General features: G+C 44.0%; 1 protein-coding gene across 1 annotated transcript in view; it reads left to right on the plus strand.

The window, feature by feature from the left end:
- Positions 1–2,248: 2,248 nt before the first annotated feature.
- Positions 2,249–26,110, plus strand: part of LOC124259785 (KICSTOR complex protein SZT2-like) — a 140,359-nt gene continuing 116,497 nt past the window's right edge. The window contains 14 exon segments of the mRNA XM_046693992.1: positions 2,249–2,386; positions 4,762–4,900; positions 5,003–5,124; positions 5,126–5,179; positions 12,199–12,276; positions 13,686–13,778; positions 14,145–14,279; positions 14,875–15,028; positions 20,116–20,333; positions 20,709–20,842; positions 21,966–22,120; positions 23,177–23,300; positions 24,508–24,639; positions 25,538–25,699. Coding sequence (XP_046549948.1) covers positions 2,354–2,386; positions 4,762–4,900; positions 5,003–5,124; positions 5,126–5,179; positions 12,199–12,276; positions 13,686–13,778; positions 14,145–14,279; positions 14,875–15,028; positions 20,116–20,333; positions 20,709–20,842; positions 21,966–22,120; positions 23,177–23,300; positions 24,508–24,639; positions 25,538–25,699 — 1,733 coding nt within the window. The 5' untranslated portion in view covers positions 2,249–2,353.

The raw sequence follows: 26,110 nt of genomic DNA on the forward strand, positions 1-26,110 counted from the left end.
GTGAGGTTGTATCCCACTCCGTTGTGGTTTCCATGACGACGAACTTCGTATTCTGCCAGATCCTTGTAGTGAGGTTGTTTCCCACCCCGTTGTGGTTTCCATGACAACGAACTTCGTACTCTGCCAGAGTCCGTGAGTTTCCCAGCCAGAGTTTTTGCTTCCGACAGTTCTTTTATCTGTTTCCCAGGTCCTCCCCAAACAACAAATCTGTGACTGGGTTTGCGTGGTCACACCAAATGTCTGTAAGTCACACTTAAGTCCTGGCAAAATTTGTCCTTTCTATGGTTTGTCAGCCGTACAAAGGCACCAGTCATAAGCTTTTATGAATCTGATGCCTTTTGGGCCAAACTTTTCAGACTGACATTGTTGGTCTTGTCTTTCGAAGCTGCCATAACTTCATTTGTCAGTTCTAACAACGGACAAATTTCCTTTGACAGAAGCCCTTGAAGTTTTTGTAGTTTGACATCATTGGACCGTGTTTGTGGTTTGACTTCATGACACATTGGCGTATTCACTTTGGGAACTGTCAGACTAGGGCAGTTTTCGGTTTCCGATACTTGTGTCGCTGGTCCTGGCCGTGGCTTTCAGGGTGTCTTGATTTGGTTCCGCTTCTAAGCCCTTCATTAACTGCTGTAGCCAGGACCCCATTCACTTTGGGTCCCAACTTGTCATCTGATTTGAAAATATCACCCAGTTCTGCAATAACATTTGCAACGGCACCATCACTCTCTTTGTCCTCGTCACTTGTGCCAATTTCCCCCATTATGTCGAGGTAAGGATCTCGCTTGCTTGCACAGTCATCTGGCTTGCTGTCTGATTTTACCCTGTTTTCCCTCTCGACTCGCCGTTTACCAAAATCACTGATATCGCTTAGCTTTCCGCTTTGAGTGAGCTGCTCCTCTGCATGGTCACTTTACAGGATCCTGCCTCCTGCTCGCCTGGCAGTACTTGGCTTGGAGTATAGGCACTTCGCCCCTGTTCTCTCCATTTTAGTAAGTTTTTCTGCCAAGGATGTAAGTGTTTGTGCCTGTTGCTGCTGCACAGCTAGGACTTTGGCAAGAATGGTATTAGCGCCAGGAGCGGCACTTGTGCCCTGAATCTCCTCGCCTACCTCATGTTCCACAGTGTCCCCTTCTGACGCCATCTTGGCCTGTGGCTCGGAGACAGTTCCGGTCGAGTGAGACTTCTGATAAAAACAATGGCTATTCGTGGCAGGATCACTTAAAAGGAATGGTTAATCCAAACTTGGAATCTTGAAGTAAAACACACTATTACTCCCTCATCCAAGCACTTCCGTATGAAGAATCCAAAGCAAGTAAGAATCACAAGAAAATGAAAAAAACGTCAAGAGAATAACTAAGAACATATTCGCTACTGACTAGTATGCATGCGCGCCTCTCACGTAACCCCTAAGTCAGGAAGATGGTTCATGGAATTACTATCAAACTTCACCTTACAGGTAAGTCTCGTTTAATTGTGTGATTATAAATCCTACACTGACGTCCTAGTGAACTTTAAGCTCTTCTGAGGAAGTTCTCAAAGATTATCCTTTGCAGTACAAGTGCACATATTAACCCTGTACAAATAAAAGAATGAGGTAGCACAAAGACCATGGAGCCCCCATCATTACTCACAACTATTTTAGATGTTATATCACAAGGGTATGTATATCTTCCAGTAATTACATCTTACAACAAATATGAAACAATGGTGCATGCTTCATCAGAAGTGGTAAGATTTATAGATCATTTAAAAATGCCATACTTTTGAAAAGTATGCTATGTTAGATGTCACAAACACTTCTGAAAGAACTTTAAGGCCTATATATAACCCTACATTAGAAACAAATGAATTTGTACACTGTATATACATGCAATCTAAACTATTTTTTGTTATCCAAAATTGATTGTTATGTGTTATTTCTAAAGTAAAGACAAAACTTTAATTTACAAAGTGAAAGTGATACATGTATAATCATGTTCCTTGCTCAAACAACTATATATGTTTGAAAGATTCCGTTTTCTTAATCATTCTTGTTTGATATAATTCCAGTAACCTGTCGCATGTGATACAATGTAAGGATAAACATAAAAATAACCAAATATATCATATCGACGTGCATTTGGCCAAAATACAACATAACGTCTTACCTGTCTGCCGATAGTGAATGGAAAGACTGGGAAACTACAGATGGGGAATTCCCTATCAGGAGTACACGAGACCCTGCGTGATCTCAAAGAAGGTCAAGGCCGTAGGTGAAATGTATATACGGTGATGTTTGGCCTAACAGTAACACTACATCTACCATTGTTTTGCTGGTTAATCATAATGACATCTTGGTGATACATATATAATGGACCATCAAAGTGAAGGAGATGGAAATACTGTAAGAAAGTTATCATTTAGTGCCTTTGACTGTCAAGTCCTATTACTAGCGAGAGTTGTCCAGTATTCGATCACATTGTTTTGTTAACCGTTGCAATTTGTTGTCGCAAATGTGGTTTGATATAACTGTTTTAAGTGCATGTCATTTACTGTTCAGTAATGTTTTTGTACTCGTGACTGTATATGTGCAGTTCATTTCACTGACGTGATATAATATCGATGAACAGTCAGTAGCTACTCAGCCTACTGAAAGTATGTTCAAGTTTTGTCTCTTGCAAGGTCTAGAGTTCATAATGTGAACACAATCCAGTAAGACTTCCGCCAGTATCCCCCTTATATTTCATTCTGGTCAAATCATATCACCTGACATAAATATTCCTCATCTGATAAGAATGGGTTGTAACATGTTTCTTTAATTGTATCTGAACATACTGAAAGACATATCCAACTTCTAAGAGTGACACTGAAAGAATTTGTTCCTCGTCATTGAAATTTAGGGGTGATACGGGCGGAAGTCTTACCAACCATCCAATAGGTTATAGATTTGGAAAAAGGGTGAACATAGAAACGTAACCAGTAGAGTATGTAACGGTAATAATGCAGAGGCGGTTCCCCCTTACGCTGCACAAGTGACTACCTGAGAGGGGGGTCACTCATTCGCTATGACTGCCTGATCACAGACAGGGAAATTCTGCATGTCACACAAAACCTGTCTAAAAGTGTTATTTATGAAAATAATGAAACAAAATTTGCTACAGACATTGATAGGTGTTAAAGTTATTGATTGACATGAATGAAAACGTATAAAAAAACATTAGATAGTCAAATTTTGACAAAATGTGCAAAATTTAAGCAACAATTTGACGATATTGAACAGCAAATTTCACCTATGTGCATATTTTTCAGAAACTGACATTGAGTATTTTCTGAAAGCTATTTCATCGCAGATTCAAAATATATATGCAGCTTTCGAGGCACACCAACGCACACCCGTTTGTTATTGTGTTGAAACATGTTTACTCTCTTGAAAACTGCACAAACAGTCTCGTGAGAAGTGACTCAGGGGAAGCAAGTCAGTGATTTAGGGGTAAGGGTAACAATTCAGACAGTAGAAAGATTACTGTCAGTATAACCCTTAAATCAAATCATATTACCTGAATACATATCTATACAAAGATATACAAGTAATGAAATGTACCTTATAAAATAGGCGGGGTACATAAGGAACTCTTTACCTTTTATCCCCCGCATGTATATATCAAACAGAACCTTTAAGTGGTGCCTTTTGCTATTTGCAGATTTTGGGGCATTTTTTATTTTTCACGGATTCCATGGAAACATTTTGGACTTAGTCTTAAAGGTGGGCTTCGCTTTCTCGAGCATAACTTAAGAACTGTTCAATATTTTTCAACAAAACTTGGTACATATATCAAACAGAACCTTAAGTGGTGTCTTTTGCTATTTGCAGATTTTGGGCATTTTATTTTTCCGATTTCCATGGAAACGATTCGAACTTAGTCGCAAAAGGGCGGGGTAGGTTTAGACATCGAGCAAAACTTCGAAAACTTCTCAATATCTTTCAGCAAAACTTGGCAGATATGTGAGGCAGATCCCAAAGTGGTGGCTTTTGCTATTTGCAGTTTTGTCATTTTATTTTTCTCGGTTTCCATGGAAACGATTCAGACTTAGTCTCCAAAAGGGCGGGGTAGGTTTCGCTTCTGAGCACAACTCTAAAACTTCTTAATATCTTTCAGTAAAATTTGGCAGATATGTAAGCAGATCTTATTTTTTTCATCATTTCCATGGAAACGACTTTAAGTAACTGTCAGATGATTTGATCTTTCAAAGATGTGGGGGCCGGGGATATGTCATCTTCTGATGACTCTTGTTTCTCATCGCTAGAATTAAGGGGATACGGGCAGAAGTCTTACAGTGCTGACCTGCCGCTAATATGTTGTAAAGTTGTTTTTGATAAATTCAAGTTTCAGTAACCTTACACTTTAGAAGGTTCAATTATTTATATAGAATTATTGTTTTCTGTATTTGATTTTTAATACAGATGATACTTTATTGTTGCATTTGTGCCCAGACAAGGCATTTTAAACATTGAAAACAACATTATATGCTGTGTGATAATAACCATAATATTCTGTTCTGAGCCAACTTTGCTATGAATATCAGACTGAAGTTGAAATTACATGAAAATGAGCTTAACAACTCAATAACTTTGCGTCCATTTTAATACACATCAATTGAAAAAATGGCATTATCATATTGAAAATGGGTTGAATATCAAACCTTCAATTTGCTGGAAGTTAATATTGATAATTACAGCATTTACATTCGAATCCATTGTCATCTTCTTATCAATTCCAGGTTTTAGATGCTCGTGATGTGTATGTGTTAATGAGGCGTGGATGCCGGATCTCCAGAAATATCCGAGCATCATGGTACTTTCAGCATCTCAACTCTGTCATCCCGTTCACGCCCCAGGAACATGTGGTGAGTTTAGAATGTTCAAAATCTCAACTCTCTCCTCCTAGAAAGTCATAATTATGATCATTGAAAATATTTTTGTGATGAAAATTAAATTAAATCCTTTATTTTGTTGATTCAGGGGAGTCAGAAGAAGAGTTATCTATCTTGTCAGTGGTGCCACCAGATGGCCAACCACCACTCTCGCCAGGCCAAACCTACAGTGTGTGTATCACCCCACAGACCATTGTGACCTTCCTGGCTCTCTCGATATCGCCTGGCCTTCACCCTTGACCTTAGCCCTTCAATCATGTCTGTGGTAAGCTGTGAATGTCTGACTCTAATTCTGTTCCTCTGTTTTGTTGTCCTATTTGCATTTGTTATTATTTAAGTAAGGAAAAATTAAAACATTTAACATCTACCAGTAATTTTTTTGGTCAAAATAACTGTATAGCACCCCTTGTTTGTTCTATCTCTGAACAAACGTGAGTTTCTGTATCTGTGGTAGTCTGTTTTTCTATTGTAATTTAGCTCCTTCAGTTTTGTCCAGTTAGAGACCAACAATTGGATAATCTGTTGAAGGCTTGTGATTATTTAAAACAATATTTTATTCCATTAAATACTGAAAAAGTAATTACACACAAACATATGTTAGCTGGAGATGACATGACAAATATGTGTTGTCAACAAATATGGTTGTTGGGTGCATCCTTTCATTGCGAGGAGATCTCTTGAATCAGTGACCATAACAATGTTCTGCCTCCAACAACAACCTCAGCACCTACCTCAGTATATTGATTCTTTTTCAGAGAGATTGTCCTTGGGGTACTTATAAGCATTTAAATGTCCATTTAAATTCCCTACGACAGTTGTAACAATATTTGAATAAAAATATTTACAAAACAAAACTACGCTTTGTCTTGTGAGACCACCCTTACAGGGCCCTCCGCCCCCTACAGCCAAGAGCAGGTAACTCTAGACCATAACCTCGTGACCTCACTTTCCATCCTGTCGCTTTTACCGTATAACGACGCGGGTCCATTTCAAGAAGGTTTCTTTTCCCCGCGCAAAATTATGAGTGTTTCAGAAACAGCAACTGTATGTATGGTTCTCTTTTTCCCTGCATGGGCGATTTGGAGGCTTGTTCTGAACTTTTCATTCATAATTTCTAGTTGTAACTTGGTACCTGTCGCGTCGGCTCTCCGGTGTGCGGTCAAGATGGCGGACAGGTCCCTTCGCTAGCCTCCCTGTTCATTGGTTTCCTGTGTGGTTTTCAATGTTACAGGTGGTTATAGTAATTTTATTTATATGTTGTTACATGTAGGGCGTTTCCGCTGCTAGCATTTTCTATCTTACGCTAAAAGTCGAATTGTTAGTTATGTTGCGCTGCGATTATGGTTATTGTCAACTGTATGCTACGCTGTCGCATTAGTTGTGTAAGCCCATGCGTGTTTTTCATATATGTATGTGTGTATGGGGTTGATTGCTGCACAGGTTTTTACTTGTTGCAGTTTAAGTCCTGTACTGCGGCCTCGCTGCCATTCCCATCAGGGACACGCGCACAAGGTGTGTTTACGTTGCCTTATACAAACTGATCATGAGGAAGAGGGGTGTCCGGGCGCGGTGCGATTTTCATGACTCAAACCATTAAGGCACGACGGGTGGACCGGCTGTTTTACAGCAACCTGCTTCGGCGGGGGTGATTTCTGGACTCAGGATCCCCGGCCCTGCCGCTCACACACAAAAAAGGGGTCTACGGAGCCGCTTCCATGACAGAGCCGGCTCCCAAAAGAGCTAAGGTTTCCAAGGAGGCTTCTTTGGAGAAAACTAATACATCTATATCTCAACCTGCTCCTGTCTCTGCCACACCCCTGTTGTGTCGGCACCCGCTGTACCTGTTGACTCTTTAACTGCTTTGTTTCAGGAACAGATGTCGCCAGTGAAATCTCTGATCGACACGGGCGCTGGCTGGGTTCCGTGAAGGAGCTCAGCCGCCGGGTCGCCGGGGATGGATCTGACACATCTGGGGAGTTATTGCGCCCGAAGCTCGGCTCGAGAACGCGGGCCCCCAGGCAGCTTGATCCGGCTTCGCTGTGGGGATAGCGCCACCGGCACCTGGTGGTGGCCTAGCTTCACGCCAGGTCCGTCTACAGGTGGCTGGCGCCGGGCGATGCTCGGGATACCCGGCGCCTGGCAGCCAGTCTGGGTTGCCCGGAAACCTGTTGCGCAGGTTCCTCTTAGGTGCCTCGGTGACCTGGCGTGGATTCCACCCGGCAGGGCTTACTCGCTTCCTCTGGCCTCTTGACCTTTATAGTCTTTCTGGTTCAGCTCTGGCGATCCTCGGGCGGCTCTCTCAGGAGTATGAGAGCACGGGCGGCCGAGGATTGTGCCGAGGTGGATGTGGAGGATGGTGAAGGGAGGGAGGAGTCGGAGGCGGAGTTCCGCACACTTTGCTCATCTCTCGCGGCAGGTTCGGGATAAGATCGCCGGGCCCTGCCTCAGGTGGCCGCTACCGCACAGCGCCCGACCCCCGCTGGAGTTTCGCCCCGGGAGGCTTTCGCTTAGCCGGGTCGCCGAGGCACGCCTCTGCATTCTGCCATCACTGGTGAGTGAGGTGGTCAATCCTCTCTTGACTGGTGCCCGCACGCGTTTTGATTTGCCCGACGTCGGCAAGCGGTACCAGTTGGGAGAGGAGGCGCTGTTCGAGCCGCCAGTGGTGGATGAGCGCCTTTGCGTCCCGTCACCTAGGGGCTCGTCCTCATCTTCCATGGCCTCGCCAGGCAGGGCAGGCGCCCCCTTTTCCTACTAATTCACTTACGCTGAAGTCTGCGCATCGTCCTTCGAGGAGTGCTACCGTGCGCAGCCCAGCAATTAAAAGTGGCAGTCCACTCGGCCTACCTGTCTGCTCTGCAGGGACAGCTGGTGGCTGTCGGCGCCGTGCTCAGCTGCAGCGTGACAGCTCACGGGTGTACACTCTCATCTGGCTCGGGATAGCATTCGTGCTGTGCCAGCCAGATGATGGGTGCCGTGGATGGGCTTTGCGCCGCCTGTGGTTGTCCGTGGCGCTGTATTCACCGCCACGCAACAGGCGCTCCTGTCATTGCCTTATACCATGGGGTCCTCCCTGTTCCCTGGGACATTGCAGGTTGTAATGGAGGCCGCTGGAGGCTGTTTCTACCTTCAAAGACTCTAAGCCTTTGTTGGAGCAGCCCTCCGCCTCGCCACCGCCTTCCCCGCCGGCTCGCTTCCCTTCTGCCTTCTGCGGCGAAGCTGCAAAGTGGACTGCCCCTTTGCAGTCAAGCGAGCAGGCGCCAAGAAAAGGCAAGGGCAAGCCTGCCTGCCGCAGCAGCCTTTTCGGCAGGGGAAGCCATCCCCGGCTTCCCGCTGATTCCTTCTCCAGAGCTCCTTATTGTCCCCACTCACGCAAGCAGAGACTTGCCGACTGTGGGGTGCACTGCCTCATGCCACACGCCCCTGTCGGGCGTCCGGTTGTCCCTCTATTCCTCCGGGAGTGGGAGGCAGCCACCTCAAATCCCTGGGTCCTGTCCACGCTCAGGGATGGCCATTTGCCACAGTGGAGGCGAGATCCTCTGTCCTTCTCCGGGGTTCGGCACACGCCTGTGCCGACCTCCCGCGACAAGGCGGACGCGCTCCGTGCCGAAGTTCAGTCCTTACTGAACAAGGCAGCCATCGAGGTGGTTCCTGTGGGTCAGCAAGGAGAGGGGTTTTATTCCACCTACTTCCTAGTGACCAAAAAGGACGGAGGGTTCAGACCCATTCTGAATCTCAGAGGGTTGAACCAGTTACTGGAGGTGCCGTCTTTCAGGATGGAGACACTCAGGTCAGTGATCTCCTCCGTCGAGACAGGGGATTGGCTTACGTCAATCGATCTCAAAGACGCATACCTCCATGTTCCAATGCACCCCGAGTTCAAGAAGTACCTCCGGTTCTCCTTCGACGGGACGTGCTACCAGTTTCGCGTGCTCCCCTTCGGCATCTCCACGGCGCCAAGGGTGTTCACCAAACTTATGCTAATCCCAGCTCAGTTAGCCAGGTCTCAGGGCAGGTGTTGTCACCCGCACCTGGACGATTGGCTTCTCAGGGCCTTAGGTCCTCAGTTAAGCAGAGCCTCCACACTGTGCGTGATGGATACTCTGGTGTCACTGGGCTGGATTATCAACCTCAAGAAATCAGACCTCGTTCCGACGCAGGATCTGATTTTCTTGGGGGCCAGATTCAACACGGAGCTAGGGATTGTTTCCCTTGCTCCGGACCGCATCGTCAAAGTCCAGAGGACTGTGTTACAGTTCCTCCAGTCGCCCAATGCGTCGGCCTGAACATGGCTTCTGGTTGCTAGGCAACATGGCGGCGACAGTGGACGTGGTTTGGCGGCGCTGCCTGAGGATGCGACCAGTTCAGCAAGCGCTAGCTCAGCTGTGGTCCCACTCGCAGAGCTACGAGATTATTCTCACGACGCCCGAAAGTGGTTAATTCTCATGGTGGACGGACGGACGGGAATTTGTCCAGGGGATCCCCTAGACACCTCGACACCTTCCCTCTCAGTTCAGACGGACGCCTCCCTCACAGGTTGGGGGGGGGTCCTGGTCGAGCACTCAGCCTCCGCCTCTGGTCGGAGCGGAAGTCAGCCTCCACATCAATGTGTTAGAACTGAGAGCAGTCCGCAGGGTGTTCGAAAAGCTTCCGGTGTTGGTTCAGGGCCACGTGGTTCGCCTAGAAATGGACAATCAAACGCCATGTCTTACATTCTCAAGCAAGGCGGCACAGTGTCCTCCGCCGCCCTTCAGGAGGCATGGCAGTTTCTACTGTGGTGCCATCAGTTCAACATTCGGTTTTGCCTGTTTATCTCCCCGGGTAGACAACGCCCGCGCAGATGCACTCTCACGGGCGTGATACTAGCCCCACACGAAAGTGGATGCTCGACCGGGAGATATTCGGGATTATCTCCCAGTTGTTCGGTCGTTCCAGGTGGATCTGTTTGCGCCTGGGGTGACGAACCAGATTCCTGTGTTTTGCTCTCGGATTCGGATCCGAGCGTTAGCCAACGACGCCTTTCAGCTCGATTGACGGACAGGGTACTGTATGCTCCCCTGATACCACTGATTTCCAGGGTCCTGTCACAGCTGACCGCGACAACCAGCTCGGCTACTTGTGCTTCTGGCACCCCTTTGGTCGGCACAACGCTGGTTTCCGTAATTCTCAGGTTTCTGGCTCAGCCTCCTGTTCTATTACCTTTTCGACCGACCTCCTATCCCAGAACGGAGCTTACCCACCAATCCCAGGATTCAGTGGGTGGCTTGGCCGCTGTCAGGGATCGCCTCGCGCGAAGGAATTCCTGCACCAGTTGCAGACACAATTCTGGCTTCATGGAGGGATTCGGACAAACGCTCAATATGAGGATAGATGGGCCTGTTATTCGCTGGTGTGTCAACAGGGGATTCTTGATCCCTTTCTACAGATTTAGTCTCTGTTTTAGAATTCCTCCAGTCTCAGTTGGACGCCGGTCTAGCTGCTTCAACTGTTCGAGGATATATTCTACGGCTATTTCTGGCGCTTCATATTCCTGTTGACGGTGTTCTCTTGGGGCAGCACCTCTTGTGCAGCGCTTTTAGCAGGCGTGGACAGAATCCATCCGTTGTCCGGGCGGATTAGTCCCGTGGGACTTGTCAATCGCTCTTGATTGGCTGTCCGTCCACTGTTTCACAATCTGTCGGCTCTTTCACTCCAGCTGTTGACGCGGAAGACGGGCGCTTTTGTGGCGGTGACTTCAGGCAGGCGGGTTGGCGATATTCACGCAATGTCGGCCGATCCCCGCTTTACTGTTTTTCACAAAGACAGAGTTAGCATACGGCTGCCTGATACTTACCGCCCTAAGAAGGATAGTCCCTTCCATGTGACGGCGCCTATTGAGCTCCCAGCTTTCACTCAGCCTTCCCTGTCCGTACCTCTCTCGACGACGCTTCACGCCTTAGATGTCCGTGAAGACACTTAAGGCTTATATCAAACTAACAAGGGTACCCGTAAGGGTAACCAATTGTTTTGTTGTTATGGCGGGTTCAGGCAGGTCTTCCGCCACCAAGCCAACCATTTCTCGGTGGCTTGTCTCTGCCATACATATGAGCTATATTCAAGCAGGGCTTATCCCGCCTGTAGGGTTGAAAGCTCATTCGGTTAGGGCAGTTGCTACATCGACAGCTTACGCTGCAGCCCTGCCCATTGAGGGAGATCAGCTCCGGGCTATTTGGAGTCAGTCCGAGTACATTCATCCGTCATTACCAACTTGACAGACTCTCCAGTGAGCTGCCTCTCGGTTCGGTCAGTCAGTTCTCTCCAGTGGGCATGGTTCCACCTCTCTAGCCGCATTGAGCTTTTGAGGATTTTATTATGTGAACCATTCTAGGCCAAATTTTTAACACTGGTGTTGGGTTTTAAAATCTTGTTTACATATTCCCTTGGTGACGGGTTTTATGTGGTGATGGTTTTATTCCCATGTCTTTTGCATTCTGCTCTAGACTTAACTGGCCTTGGAAACTTTGCTGAATATATATATTAAGGCATTTTCGCTTCTGGTGGCTTATTAAGGGACCCCTTATCTTCGCCTCGAAAGTGATTACGGGAGGGAGGGAGGGTTTGTCTCGTTGGTTTGCATTAGCGCAGGTTTCGGCTGGGCAATTTACATATGTTCGACCCTGACCCTGGCTCATGCCCCCGCCTGATTGGCTATGGTGGACACGGACCGGTAAGTGAGCTTTTTCTGCTATATTTAGCTTGGGAAATTCCACTTCTTGTCGGGGTGTTTTCTTGCAGACAGAATGCAGCCCCTAGTCTGGCTCTTTAGGAGTCTGTCTTATGTTTATAAGTACCCCAAGAAGGAATATATAAAAAGAATCGAACTAACCTGTAGAGGTTTCAGATTCTTTGAATATATTCCTCCTGGGGTATCGCCTACCACCTCCCCACATTCTGTCTGACGCCGCTCAGCATGGAAAGTGAGGTACAAGGTTACGGGTCTAGAGTTACCTGCTCTTGGCTGTAGGGGCCTGGAGGGCCCTGTAAGGGTGGTCTCACAAGACAAAACGTAGTTTTGTTTTGTAAATATTTTTATTCAAATATTGTTACAACTGTCGAGGGAATTTTAAATGGACATTTAAATGCTTATAAGTACCCCAAGGAGGAATATATTCAAAGAATCTGAAACCTCTACAGGTTAGTTCGAATTTTGATAATAACCAACCACTGGATGTCGGCACATATTGTGTCTCCTTGGATGCTGTTATGTACATCAAATGGAAGTTAATGTAAACTGTGTGTATTTTGTAGAATATCTGCGATGGCTTGGTTGTGAATGATGAGTTGATGCTAACCCTCAGCAACTGTCTACATGGCCTTGTCAAACCGGTAAGTGGTTACATGGAGAAGAAACTTGTATAAGGATATGTAGGAGTTAAATGGGTTTGTACACCACAACAGCGGGTTCTGTGTGTACAGGAGAGAAACTGTATGAATGAATTGTCATCATACCCAATATTGTGGGATGTTACTCACAGTATCAACCGCTGGTTGTCTGTCTGTGGCTTTCTTACAGTCTGACATGATATAAGCTGTGTTGAGTTGTATTATCATCCAGATGTATGGGATGTATTGTGAGTGTGTGTTAAATTGATCTCCAATGCACATTTCACAGTTGTGATATTTTGCAATTGAATATTGTATGTTGATATCTGTTATCAACGCTGTGTGAAGTTGTTGATGTATTTTGATGTATATTATGTAGATGTTGTACCTCTATTGCCACCGCTAACGGCCTGAGTGTGTATAAAGTTTTGTTCAGTTCAGTTAGGGTTATGATGGGATATGCTCCACTATCTTTTACCCTTGTCGCATCCATGTAAAGATGTGTAAAATGTATACAATTTTCTATGTCTTATTTGGATCTAAACAACTTGACTGGTGTACATTATGATTTTTGCTCAGTTTCGAGTCCTAGGCATCAGTACTACATTAACCTCTAGTGCTTGCACAGTTTCAGATTCCAGGGAGCAGTGTTGTGTTAACTACTGAGGTGTTCAGAATCTAGATGATCTTTAACTAACCTCTAATGCTTGCACAGTTTCAGATTCCAGGGAGCAGTATAGTGTTAACTACTGAGGTGTTCAGAATCTAGATGATCTTTAACTAACCTCTAGTGCTTGCACAGTTTCAGATTCCAGGGAGCAGTATAGTGTTAACTACTGAGGTGTTCAGAATCTAGATGATCTTTAACTAACCTCTAGTGCTTGCACAGTTTCAGATTCCAGGGAGCAGTATAGTGTTAACTACTGAGGTGTTCAGAATCTAGATGATCTTTAACTAACCTCTAGTGCTTGCACAGTTTCAGATTCCAGGGAGCAGTATAGTGTTAACTACTGAGGTGTTCAGAATCTAGATGATCTTTAACTAACCTCTTGTGCTTGCACAGTTTCAGATTCCAGGGAGCAGTATAGTGTTAACTACTGAGGTGTTCAGAATCTAGATGATCTTTAACTAACCTCTAGTGCTTGCACAGTTTCAGATTCCAGGGAGCAGTGTTGTGTTAACTACTGAGGTGTTCAGAATCTAGATGATCTTTAACTAACCTCTAGGGCTTTGCACAGTTTCAGATTCCAGGGAGCTGTATTGTGTTAACTACTGAGGTGTTCAGAATCTACATGATCTTTAACTAACCTCTTGTGCTTGCACAGTTTCAGATTCCAGGGAGCAGTATTGTGTTAACTACTGAGGTGTTCAGAATCTAGATGATCTTTAACTAACCTCTTTTGCTTGCACAGTTTCAGATTCCAGGGAGCAGTATTGTGTTCACACCCGAGCTGTTTGTGACTGTTGTGGTCCACACTCCTCTTGTATTGTCTAAAACCAACCAGGTAGGTGTCTGTATTACATGGTTTTGGTAAAACAAATTTCTCTCTAACCTGTGAAGATTCTAGGTTAGAATTGGTCTTCAGCAACCAATGCTTGTTGTAAAAGGCAACTAACGGGATCAGGTGGTCAGACTCGCTGACTTGGTTGACACATGTCATTGTATCCCAATTGGGTAGATCGATGCTCATGCTGTTGATCACTGGATTGTCTGGTCCAGACTTGATTATTTACAGACCACCACCATATAGTTGGAATATTGCTGAGTGCGGCGTGAAACAATCAAACCAAACCAAACAAACAAATTTCTCTTAATATGTGTTGAAGAAAAATCTGCATCTGACTTTCTAAATGGAAAATCTGTCCTTCAGACTCTGGTGCAAGGCATGCGAGTGAATGTGAAGAATGTGGAGGACTTCCTGGCTGTAGTACAGAGGGAGCTGGACAGCTTCGAGTATGCCCTGTGTCAGACCTTCTATAGGTCCTTGGACATCAGTCAGAACAAGGTTAGTGTCCACATCACTGTTACATCACTGAGCCAAGACCAAGGTCACTCTCTGGTGAGTGTATCCTGGTCAAGGTCACTGTTAGGTGAGTGTATCCTGGTCAAGGTCACTGTTAGGTCAGTGTGCCAATACCAAGGTCACTCTCTGGTGAGTGGTCAAGGTCACTGTTAGGTCAGTGTGCCCAGACCAAGGTCAGTGTCTGGTGAGTGTATCCTGATCAAGGTCACTGTTAGGTCAGTGTGCCCAGACCAAGGTCAGTGTCTGGTGAGTGTTTCCTGATCAAGGTCACTGTTAGGTCAGTGTGCCCAGACCAAGGTCACTCTCTGGTGAGTGTATCCTGATCAAGGTCACTGTTAGGTCAGTGTGCCCAGACCAAGGTCAGTCTCGTGGTGAGTGTATCCTGATCAAGGTCGCTGTCAGCCTAATGAGTCCAGATCATGGTCACTGTTCAGACGAAGGTCAGCTTAGTGTGTCTATAGTATTGTCACTTTTAGGTCAGTATGTCCAGAACATCGTCACTTTCAAATCCCTCATCAATACAAGCATTCTTTCATCATCTGAAGGAATATAGTTTATAACTAAAAATATTTGTTAGATCTTAGAGCAGTACCCAGAAGCCCTGGAAGATGACAGTGAGAAGCTTGACCTGAGGAAGTCAGACCTGATCAGCAGCCCGGAGGCCGGCTTCATCAACATGATGAGATATGGAATCCTGGCACTACAGCTGCTGCCAGATAACTCTAGAGCTGGTATGTAACCCTAACTCATTTACCTATGAAGTCTCTTGTTCCCATGGTGATCAAGAGCAGAACAGACCTGGAAATGAAAATGAAACAGTTGGAAGAAATATTTTAGATGATACACAAGATGTCACCTTTGCATCTTTGACATCAAATACATTGACTGCTATTAATATACATTACATGTATAAAAAACACCATTAGGATGGAGATGGAATGTTTCTGTCTGTGTGATCAACTCCATTCTCGGCATCCCATGTCATGGATAAAAGTACAGGATCGACTGATTCAAAACCAGACTATGACACTGAATTCATACAGATAATCAAGTCTACAGGTGAACCAGTCAGATGATTAGAAATTGTGTGCTTACAGCTAATTTCCATGCTTGACAGACCCATTTTGCTGCATTGCCAATGAAAAGCAAAAGTTTAGTCCCAATTTACTTTCAACTTGATATGTTTGCTTGTGTCTGGTGACTTACAAATAAGCATCAATGCAGTGTTGACCTTTAACCTTGTGAGAAATTTGGTAGTGGATCCTGTTGTAATGGGGATGGCATCATTATGACTGTGGAAACCCCCCCATATTTGGAATGGAAAGATCCTAGGACGTTACAATCAGAACAACATACTGACACCCTCTGCTGTTATATGTGCAAGATGTGTTGGTTAGTGGTGGTCCGATTAATTGAAATAATCGAAGATTGGTCGCAGTGACTAGGCGACCAAGCAATCGATCATGTTTTCTCATAATCGAACACAAGAAATTCCCGAACACTTGTTTGCATTAACAATATTTTTCACAAGGTTGGTTTTGTCTGTTACATTTCATGACCACTACAAGCTCGTTCCAAGTCATGGTTGAATTTATCTTCAAGACTCCAAGAAATTAATGTTCCTAACCTAGTAGTCATTCTTTAAAGATGTGAAATTTGCCAATGCCTTTTGTGCAATTTCCAAAAACACCAAAGAACTACAGGGTTTTTTTCTTTATTTTTTGTCCATGAACAAAAATAATCAGGAAAATTTCATAATTGATGCTTACCAATTATTTTCGATGATTGATCGGTTGTAATGAACCAATCATCAATTATGAGATTTTGATCAAATCCCAGCACTAGTGTTGGTCAACATTTTGTCTTTCAGGACAAATGTGCCCATGTTCACCATGAAAACAATCATCACTGATGACCAGTAGCAAAACATCCACAGAATGTTGTGGTTGGCAATGAGCCAAGTTCTTTCCCCGATTGAGTAGTCCTGGGACATGATAGGGAGAGGTGTTTGTCAGAGTCATCCGCCACTGACCAATTTTGCAGAGCTTACACTTTCAGCCCTCAAGAATGTTAGCAGTCATATCATCTACTGTCATACCTCACTACTGTTTATTAGATCCAATTCATTCATTATTACACAATGTTTGATCTTGCAATCATTTATATCATCCACAGTGGGTGTTATTTTTGAAAATTATTTAAATTATCAGGGCTCTAATTATGAGCTGTTTGGACATATGTGTGATTAGAAAATATGTATGTTCCTTGATGATAATATTTATGCATCTCAAATACAGGTATATAGGCCAGCGGATAAGTGATCAAATTGTGCACTTTGTGTTACAAGCATGAAATTTGGCATGATTGTAGCTTATACCCTTCTTATTAAATAATGAATGTAATTGTATCTAGCTAGCTCCACACATTTGCACAGTGGAGGGCACTTAAGAGCTGCTTTTACTCACATGGACCGGTTTGAACATTTGTTACACATGCATTTCGGCAATTCCAGGCAGCTCTTTGATCATGTTGATGTCTTCAGGAGAGTTGTCCATAAAGGTCCAAACTCTCCCCCAGAGAGTTATTGCCCCCGAACATAACTCCCCTAATATACAGCTTTCTTTATATGTTGGATCAAAGTTGATTCTGTTTGGGGTAAATTGTCCAATGTTATCCCCTTCGTTGCAAACAAAATTCTTTCTTGCTTCATTCACTTTCATGAGGATGCTTGCTTTATCATACAGCAGCACAACAAATCTTTCAAGCTGATGAATCTGTGCATTAGTGATTTCGAGTGGTATACAAGCAAGGGAAACAAAGGTGCCTGTAATTTCAGAAAAAGTATTCTATACATTCCACAAGGTCTTCTTTCCAATTCCACCAAAGGATGACACACTGTCACAGCCTGTGAAGCTGAGTCATCAAAGTCACATCAAGGAATTTTGTTAACATAGCAAATGATTTCTGGTAGCTTGGCAACAATGCATAAGCAGAAATAGGTTTTCATAAGTTCAAAGATTACGTAAGTTCAACAGCTTATAATCTCTCAACTCATTCTGAGAATATTAGAATGAAGCTTCTGCCTGGAATGATGAAACTGCTGTGCTGTGTAACAAGTTAAGAAAGGATCTTGAGCAATGGACATGCTTGACACCTGACAACAATGTTTACCACTGATAACATTTCCTTCATAATGGTATGGGGGCGGTGGGGTAGCCTAGTGGTTAAAGCGTTGGCTCGTCACGCCGAAGACCCGGGTTCGATTCCCCACATGGGCACAATGTGTGAAGCCCATTTCTGGTGTCCCCCGCCGTGATATTGCTGGAATATTGCTAAAAGCGGCATAAAACTTAACTCAGTCAGTCAGTCAGTCATAATGGTATGTGGATCCCTTCTGAGACTTTGCAATAATAGTATATTCACAGAGTTGTTATCCATAAATTCACCTGACAACTTCTGGGGAATGTCTGGAATATGAGTGGACAGTGTGGATAACAGCCACACTCCTACATGTACAAAACTCCTAAGCCTAAAAATCTGCCGACAGTCATTTGAAATGTTCAGCCAAAGTACTCATTTTATAAATTGCTACTGCTTTTTATCATTCATGATATAAGATTGCCATTTTGTAGATTTCTGGACATAGGTCATGTACAGAGCCATTACAAACTTATTACTCAAGAGATTTCAAAGTTTAAACTTGTGATTTCAACTGTACACAAGTCTATGGGACCATGTAATATCCCCAGTGTTGGTAAGTTAATATCTGTGTGTCCCTCGATGCAAAGACCAGATACCAGAAACCACCTGGGACACACACTCAAATTTTAAAAGTGCTGCTGGATTAAGTACAGCACAATTGTCTCTATAGTTAACTGTGAGTGGGAGCCATAGAAACTGTATACTGGAAAGTTCCTGATACCTTGCTAATCTTTTTTCTTCCAATGAGAAGATGCACAGCTGCTTAGTGCCCTTCTGCTAGCAGATGCCATCTTGGCTGCCCCTACATCAGCTCCTCTTGTGGAGGGTGTGTGTTGAAAATCCAAGGGGAATAACTCTGATTGGCAAATTTCAGTACTGTAATATGATGGGCTTGGAATCACAAGTTCAACCCATTCTGTCTGTGTTATTTTTGTCTTTTGTTTGTCAGATATTATTTCTCATGTTAACAATTCTTTAAATTCTCAACATACGTTATACATTTCTTTTCATATTGATAAGTCTCAGAATTTGGGAAATTGTAGAGAACACTTTGTAATAGAGGGTGTCAGTAATTGTAACACTACCTGGTGGTAACACTACCAGATGGTAACACTGACTGAAGTTAACACTGCCTGATGGTAACACTACCTGATGGAAACACTACCTGATGGTAACACTACCAGATGGTAACACTGACTGAAGGTAACACTGCCTGATGGTAACACTGCCTGATGGAAACACTACCTGATGGTAACACTACCTGATGATAACACTACTGATGATAACACTACCTGAAGGTAAACACTACCAAAGGTAACACTACCTGATGGCAACACTACCCGATGGTTTTGCTGCCTGATGGTAACACTACCTGATGGTAACACTCTATGATGGAAACATTGCCTGATGGTAACACTGCCTGATGGTAACACTGCCTGATGGAAACACTGCCTGATGGTAACACCACCAGATGGTAACACTACCCTGATAGTAACACCACCTGATGGTAACACTACCTGATGCAAACACTGCCTGATGGTAACACTACCTGATGGTAACACACTGCCTGATGGTAACACCAACAGATGGTAACACTACCTGAAGGTAACACTACTCAATGGTAACACCACCTGATGGTAACACTACCTGATGCAAACACTGCCTGATGGTAACACTACCTGATGGAAACACTGCCTGATGGTAACACTAACAGATGGTAACACTACCTGAAGGTAACACTACTCAATGGTAACACCACCTGATGGTAACACTACCTGATGCAAACACTACCTGATGGTAACACTACCTGATGGTAACACTGCCTGATGGTAACACTACCTGATGGTAACACTACCTGATGGTAACACTACCAATGGTAACACCACCTGATGGTAACACTACCTGATGGTAACACTACCTGATGGTAACACTACCTGATGGTAACACTGCCTGATGGTAACACTACCTGATGGTAACACCACCAGATGGTAACACTACCTGAAGGTAACACTACTCAATGGTAACACCACCTGATGGTAACACTACCTGATGCAAACACTACCTGAAGGTAACACTACCTGAAGGTAACACTGCCTGATGGTAACACTGCCTGATGGTAACACTGCCCGATGGTAACACTACCTAATGGTAACACTACCTGATGCAAACACTGCCTGATGGTAACACTACCTGATGGAAACACTACCTGATGGTAACACTGCCTGATGGAAACACTGCCTGATGGTAACACTACCTGATGGTAACACTACCTGAAGGTAACACTACCCAATGGTAACACTACCTGATGGAAACACTACCTGATGGTAACACTGCCTGATGGTAACACTACCTGATGGAAACACTACCTGATGGTAACACTATCTGATGGTAACACTACCTGATGGAAACACTACCCAATGGTAACACTACCTGATGTAACACTACCTGATGGTAACACTGCTTGATGGTAACAGTCCCTAAACGTAACACTGCCTGATGGTAACACTCCCTAAAGGTAACACTACCTGATGGTAACACTACCTGATGGTAACACTGCCTGATGGTGACACTACCTGATGGTAACACTGCCTGATGGTAACACTGCATTCTTTTCCAGGCATCATCATCCTGACTGATGGGATGGTGGGCCTGCCGGACGCCAACATCCTGGAGTCTCTCCTCACACAGTTGAGGAACAGCACCATGGCGTGTTCCTTCATAAAAGTTGGCAGCTGTTCCCTGCACCAGCAGCTTGGCCATGTGCCACACACAGAACTCATGCAGTTCATCGCCACGGCAACATTTGGCGCCTACTTCGCATCTTTTCCTGATCTGGTAAGTATGTGAAATATATTCATTAAACACCTTTTTGTTAACTATAGACTTTTGACATTATTTTCATTGGCCATTGTCAATGACCTCTTTGGCCCAATAAAATCGACAAACTTTGAGGTAATAAACATAAGTTCTGCTCGGTTATAATCTGCCCTTTTCCTCTTCCTTATCCACTGCATATTATTGATAACAATTTACAGCGATTATACTGTTTTTCTATTGGATCTAGCTGACTTATTCTGGTCAAATTGTGGTTCAAAGTTTGGTTATATGTTCCAAATGTTGGCAAGATGTCATGTATCGTTCTTGGAGTTTCAGTCCATTTTGGTTTGATGACAGTTTCAGCAAAACCTGTCCCTTTATATGTCATTTCAGCAACAGTGCAACAGCCTTGATGCCAATGTGTACCACCGAGCTCTCTACTTCTGGAACTTTCAGAAAGGACTTGAAGGGTTTAAATATGAACTGACCCACCAAACCATCCCTGATTCCTTTGCAAGTATTCAGAAGTAAGAAAACTTGAAACTTGTAGACCTGATTGTGTTAGAATTTTGTTTCTTCATATTGAATTTCCACTTCATCAAGCTATTTGGTAGTGCGATTCCCCACATAGGTACAATGTGTGAAGCCCATTTCTGGTGTCCCCTGCCATGATATTACTGGAATATTGCTAAAAGCGGCGTAAAACTCACTGTTTGACAGTGGACCTTAAAATATAGCATTTTGTCCAGACAGTCCAGTGATGAATATTGTGGGCATCTATCCATTATAGTGGTGTGACGATTCATCGATACACATCGATACATCGATCCATGGGCCGCCGATACAGTGAATTGATACAAAGTTTTACATTGTCGTATATCCCGATATGATGCTTCAAATGGGCAACGATACATCAATGTTTAATTTGAATATTGACAAATCGCGATATCTGTCAAGAAAAAAGACTTACTTTTGTTTGATGATTAAAATATTTGCTTACTTATTTTCCCTTCATAAGTAAACGTTTTCTTGGAAATTCTTGTGTCAAGAACTGTGTCCGACATAGCTCACATGTTATTATCTTTCACAAAGTCTGTGTATAAACTTAATTATCATGATATTCAGGTGTTCTATAGTTGGTGTTAGAATTAAATATTATTTCGGGATTCGTATCGTATCGCAGCTTCAGTGGACGATACTTTGGCAATATATCGTCGTGACTAAAATTTTAGCATCATGATGTATCGTATCGCAGATTGTATGCCAATACCAGCCCTATTCCATCACCATTTTAGTCTCCATAGTCAAATTGATTTGTTGCAAATATCAGTGTCCTGAATATATTGCCAGTTAGTTACCAGTAGAAAGTATTTGTCTCTCCCAGTGAAAGTGTGAAATTATTTCATACCAGCAAGACACTTGTTCTTCACCTTATGTGGGGCTGTGGGGTAGCCTAGTGGTTAAAGCGTTCGCTCGTCACCCTGAAGACCCGGGTTCGATTCCCAACATGGGTACAATGTGTGAAGCCCATTTCTGGTGTCCCCCACCGTGAAATTGCTGGAATATTGCTAAAAGCGGCGTAAACCACACTCACTCACTCACTCGCTCTTCACCTTACGTGTGATCCAGTGTTGATGGTTGATGTTGCAGACAATTGTACGCTCATCCACTTGAGGGTCGAAGTGCAATGGCAGACATATTGCGGAAGAAACATTTAGAGAAGAATGTCATGGCCAATATAGCCAGTGTGTTGTCTGTTCGACTCCGAGAGGGCTACACTATCAAGGATGTTGCTATCACGAAAGGTATGACTAAACTTCATGTTATCTGTTAAGCACATTTGTTCTTCAGCAGGTATTTCAGTTGATCTTAAACTTTTGTTAGAAGGAAGTGCAAACCTATCATCATGTGAAAATACATTTGTATTTAAGTTAGTGCAATCGTTCATTAGTGAGACAAAACGATTAGTATTGCATAGTGATATTATTCTGTATAAGCTCTATCTCTTTTTTACTTATACTACTTTCTTGTCCACTATCTGTCATCTTTAGTTGCGGAAATCTAAATTACCTATGTACATACCAAGGAGTCGCTTGTAAGTTGGAGAACTTGTTTCTAATCCTTTTCTCTGTGAATAAAATATGTTTAAAACAATGTATGACTGCCCCAAGGCACTGGGTGTCTTGTGTTACAGCACTTTAGTTCAAGGGTATGGGGTGGCCCCAGAGACACTGGGTGTCTTTACAGTTCTTTACAATTCAGGGTGGCCTCAATGGGACTGGGTGCACCTTGAGGTAAAGAGCAGCAGTAGCGACACCTGGTGTCAGTTATGTCACAGTGTGTTACAGTTTAAGGGTATTGGGTGGCTCCAGATACACAGTGTGTAAGTTGTGTTAAAGAATAGAGGTGAAGGGTGATACCAGAGTATTGTTAGAAGGTATTATAAGGATTTTTATCACTTGCAGTGTTGTATTTCAATGAAGTGCCTAAAATGGTTTCTGGGTCCTGAGGTACTGTAGCAGTTGTGCCCCTTAGGTGTTCAAGGATCATCAGATCATGAGTTTGAATCCCATGTTTGCCCTGATTTTGATCCTTGGTCTCCGAGTTCTGCCTGGGTTTTACATACGTGGAAAACATCCAAGACTTGGATCCTGCCTCAGTTAAACCCACACACTCTGACAACTGACGTGTGTACCACATGCACAATCCATGATATTGTTCTTTACTGTACCTGGTGGAACTCAGATAGAATCCATGATATTGTTTTTTACTGTACCTGGTGGAGCTCAGAATCCATGATATTGTTCTTTTCTGTACCAGGTGAATCTCAGAATACATGATATTATTCTTTACTGTGCCAGGTGGAACTCAGATAGATGTGAAGATGGTTCTACCTTGGCGTGACTATGTCCGGATCGAGTACTCTGCTGTTTCATCATGGCCTTTAGACCCAAAAAGTAAGCACTCACAGATGGGATTTGGGAGGTAAACATGATGGTTTCAGATTTGCAGGTGGTCCTGAGAGCATAATGCTGAATGTTTCATTGAAACCAACCATGGTATAGCTACCCCACCAACACGCCATCTGGCTCCACCACAGGTCTACTATCTGGCTCCTCCACAGGCTAACACTCCACACCATGGTCACCCCAGCTCATCCACCATAACCACTTATCTTTCCAAGCTCACCCACCAGCTATCAACCCCACATTCCACCTCCTACCACCCACCACAACTTGACTTTCCAACCACCATAACAACCTAGCACTACACCACCAACCCGTCTCCTATCAGTTCCCACACAAACCACCAAGGTCACCCACCAGCTATCATCCCCACACCCCACCCCACCACTTACTACCAAGCTTACTCACCCGTGAAGGTCCGGGTTAGAATGAACCTTCAGTAACCCATGCTTGTCGTAAGAGGCGACTAACGGGATCGGGTGGTCAGGCTCGGTGGCTTAGTTGACACATGTCATCTGTTCCCAACTGCGCAGATTGATGATCACTGGATTGTCTGGTCCAGACTCAATTATTTACAGACGGCCGCCATATAGCCGGAATATTGCTGAGTGCGGCATAAAACCTCACTCACTCACTCACTCACTCACTCACTCACTCACTCCTCACTCACTCACTCACTCACTCACTCACTCCTCCTCCTCCTCCTCCTCACTCACTCACTCACTCCACTCACTCACTCCTCCTCCTCACTCACTCACTCACTCACTCACTCCTCACTCACTCACTCACTCCTCACTCCTCCTCACTCACTCACTCCTCACTCACTCCTCACTCCTCCTCACTCCTCCTCACTCCTCACTCACTCACTCACTCACTCCTCCCACTCACTCACTCACTCACTCACTCACTCCTCCTCACTCCTCCTCACTCACTCACTCCTCACTCCTCACTCCTCTCACTCACTCCCCTCCTCACTCACCAAGCTTACTGCCCAGCCACCAACTATCTGCTTCTCTTTTGTTGTTTGTGGCTAAGTGTATGTGGTCACTCACACCACTGTGACCAAAATGTCCAAGAGATGAGCAATGTTATGTCTACGCTCACTTTAATGTTGAACTTTTAAAGGATTGTTTTCCATCTTAATTACAAATTGAGACAATTAGTGTCTTAAGATGATACAAGTCTCCTTGAAGCTGACATATGGTATTTGTGTTGGTGCTCTCCAGGCAGCAGACGTATGTTGAGATTTGCCTGGAGGGGGAGTATGAGTTCCTCCATGAGATTACCTGTGCCAGACAGAGTGCCAAGAACGCCTACAGAACATTCAACATCAGGAAGTTTTGGCACATACTGCAAAGGTAGGTTGAGAATCAGGTCCTGAATCAGATCCAGGTGCCTTTCACCTTGCCATTGATCACAGGGAGTCATCATGACTCACTTTGTTCTGTTAGAGATCTGAACCACATTTAGGAGGGCTGTAACGATGCATCAAACTATCGATGCATTGCAATTGTTGAGTCTCAGATAGCAATTAATATATTATAGAAACACAAAACTATTGATAGTATCGATAATTTAGTAATTCAGTTAAGTTGATAAATGCGCAGCGCAAAATAAAGGGTGTTTGGGTGCAGATTCGCAGCTTCATTGAGTTTATGTTTACTCAAGTAAACCGTTTACTTGATCTGGGTTTCAAGTCTCTTGTCAGCTATTAAAAGAGGCTGAAACTACTTCAACTTGTTTTATTTCATATAAACTATACATTTATTGAGGAAATGACTTCAAATGAGTCAAATCGCAATAGTTGTTTCCTCCTCGATAGTCACCCCTAACATTTAGTGTCATATGGGAGGTCATTTTGTTATGTGAGATAACAAAAACATATCGTTCTTGAGATTTTTTCAAGGAAAAATATCAAATTGAAAAATTGCATCTCTTTAACAATACCTTAGATTTTGTTGTAGGATCTATTGGTACTTATGAAAACGTTTGCATCAAATTATGTTACCTCCTCAAAATTACTAATGGGATTATTTTGGCAGATATCAAGTAAACAATTTTTGTGCATCTTCTGAAACCTTGCCTGTAGTGTTAACTACATGTTAAACGTTAATAAGAAATTAAGAATGCAAAGAGCCCAGGACACAGGTTTTGTTGATTAGAGACTTTGATGTTGTGCCTGTGAATGAAGAAGATCTATAATGTATTATTCATTGCCATATTTGCATCCCGTACTAAGAACATGAAATATTTCAGACTGCGAGAGACAGATCAACTGCTGTCCCATCTCCAGTCCTTCTCAACAACCTCGGTATACTACACTGTACCGGAGAGCATCAGAAATGGGGTGCCACTGTTCTACCAGGCAGCTGACCAGGCCTCCACATCACCCCTGCTCAACACTCAGCTACAGGCAAAGTGCCTTGGTCTTCATGTGCCCCTACTCAACACTCAGCTCCAGGCAGGCCTTGGTCTTCACATCCCCTGAATGCTCAGCTACAGACAAGTGGAATAGCCTTGGTCTTCCACATCCCCTGCTGAATGCTCAGCCAGTCGACCTTGGTCTTCACATCCCCCTGCTGAAGTCAGCTACAGGTCGACCTTGGTCTTCACATCCCCCTGCTGAATGCTCAGCTACAGGCAAAGTAAGCCGACCTTGGTCTTCACATCCCCCTGCTGAATGCTCAGCTACAGGCAAAGTAAGTTGACCTTAGTCTTCACATCCCCCTGCTGAATGCACAGCTACAGGCAAAGAAGTCGACCTACAGGTGTCTGAGAATGTGTATCAGGAGTAGAGTATTTGTCACGGTGTTACACACTGCAATGGAT

Source organism: Haliotis rubra, unplaced genomic scaffold (assembly GCF_003918875.1).
Source record: "Haliotis rubra isolate DU_JTF1 unplaced genomic scaffold, ASM391887v1 Scf737, whole genome shotgun sequence".
Taxonomy (NCBI): domain Eukaryota; kingdom Metazoa; phylum Mollusca; class Gastropoda; order Lepetellida; family Haliotidae; genus Haliotis; species Haliotis rubra.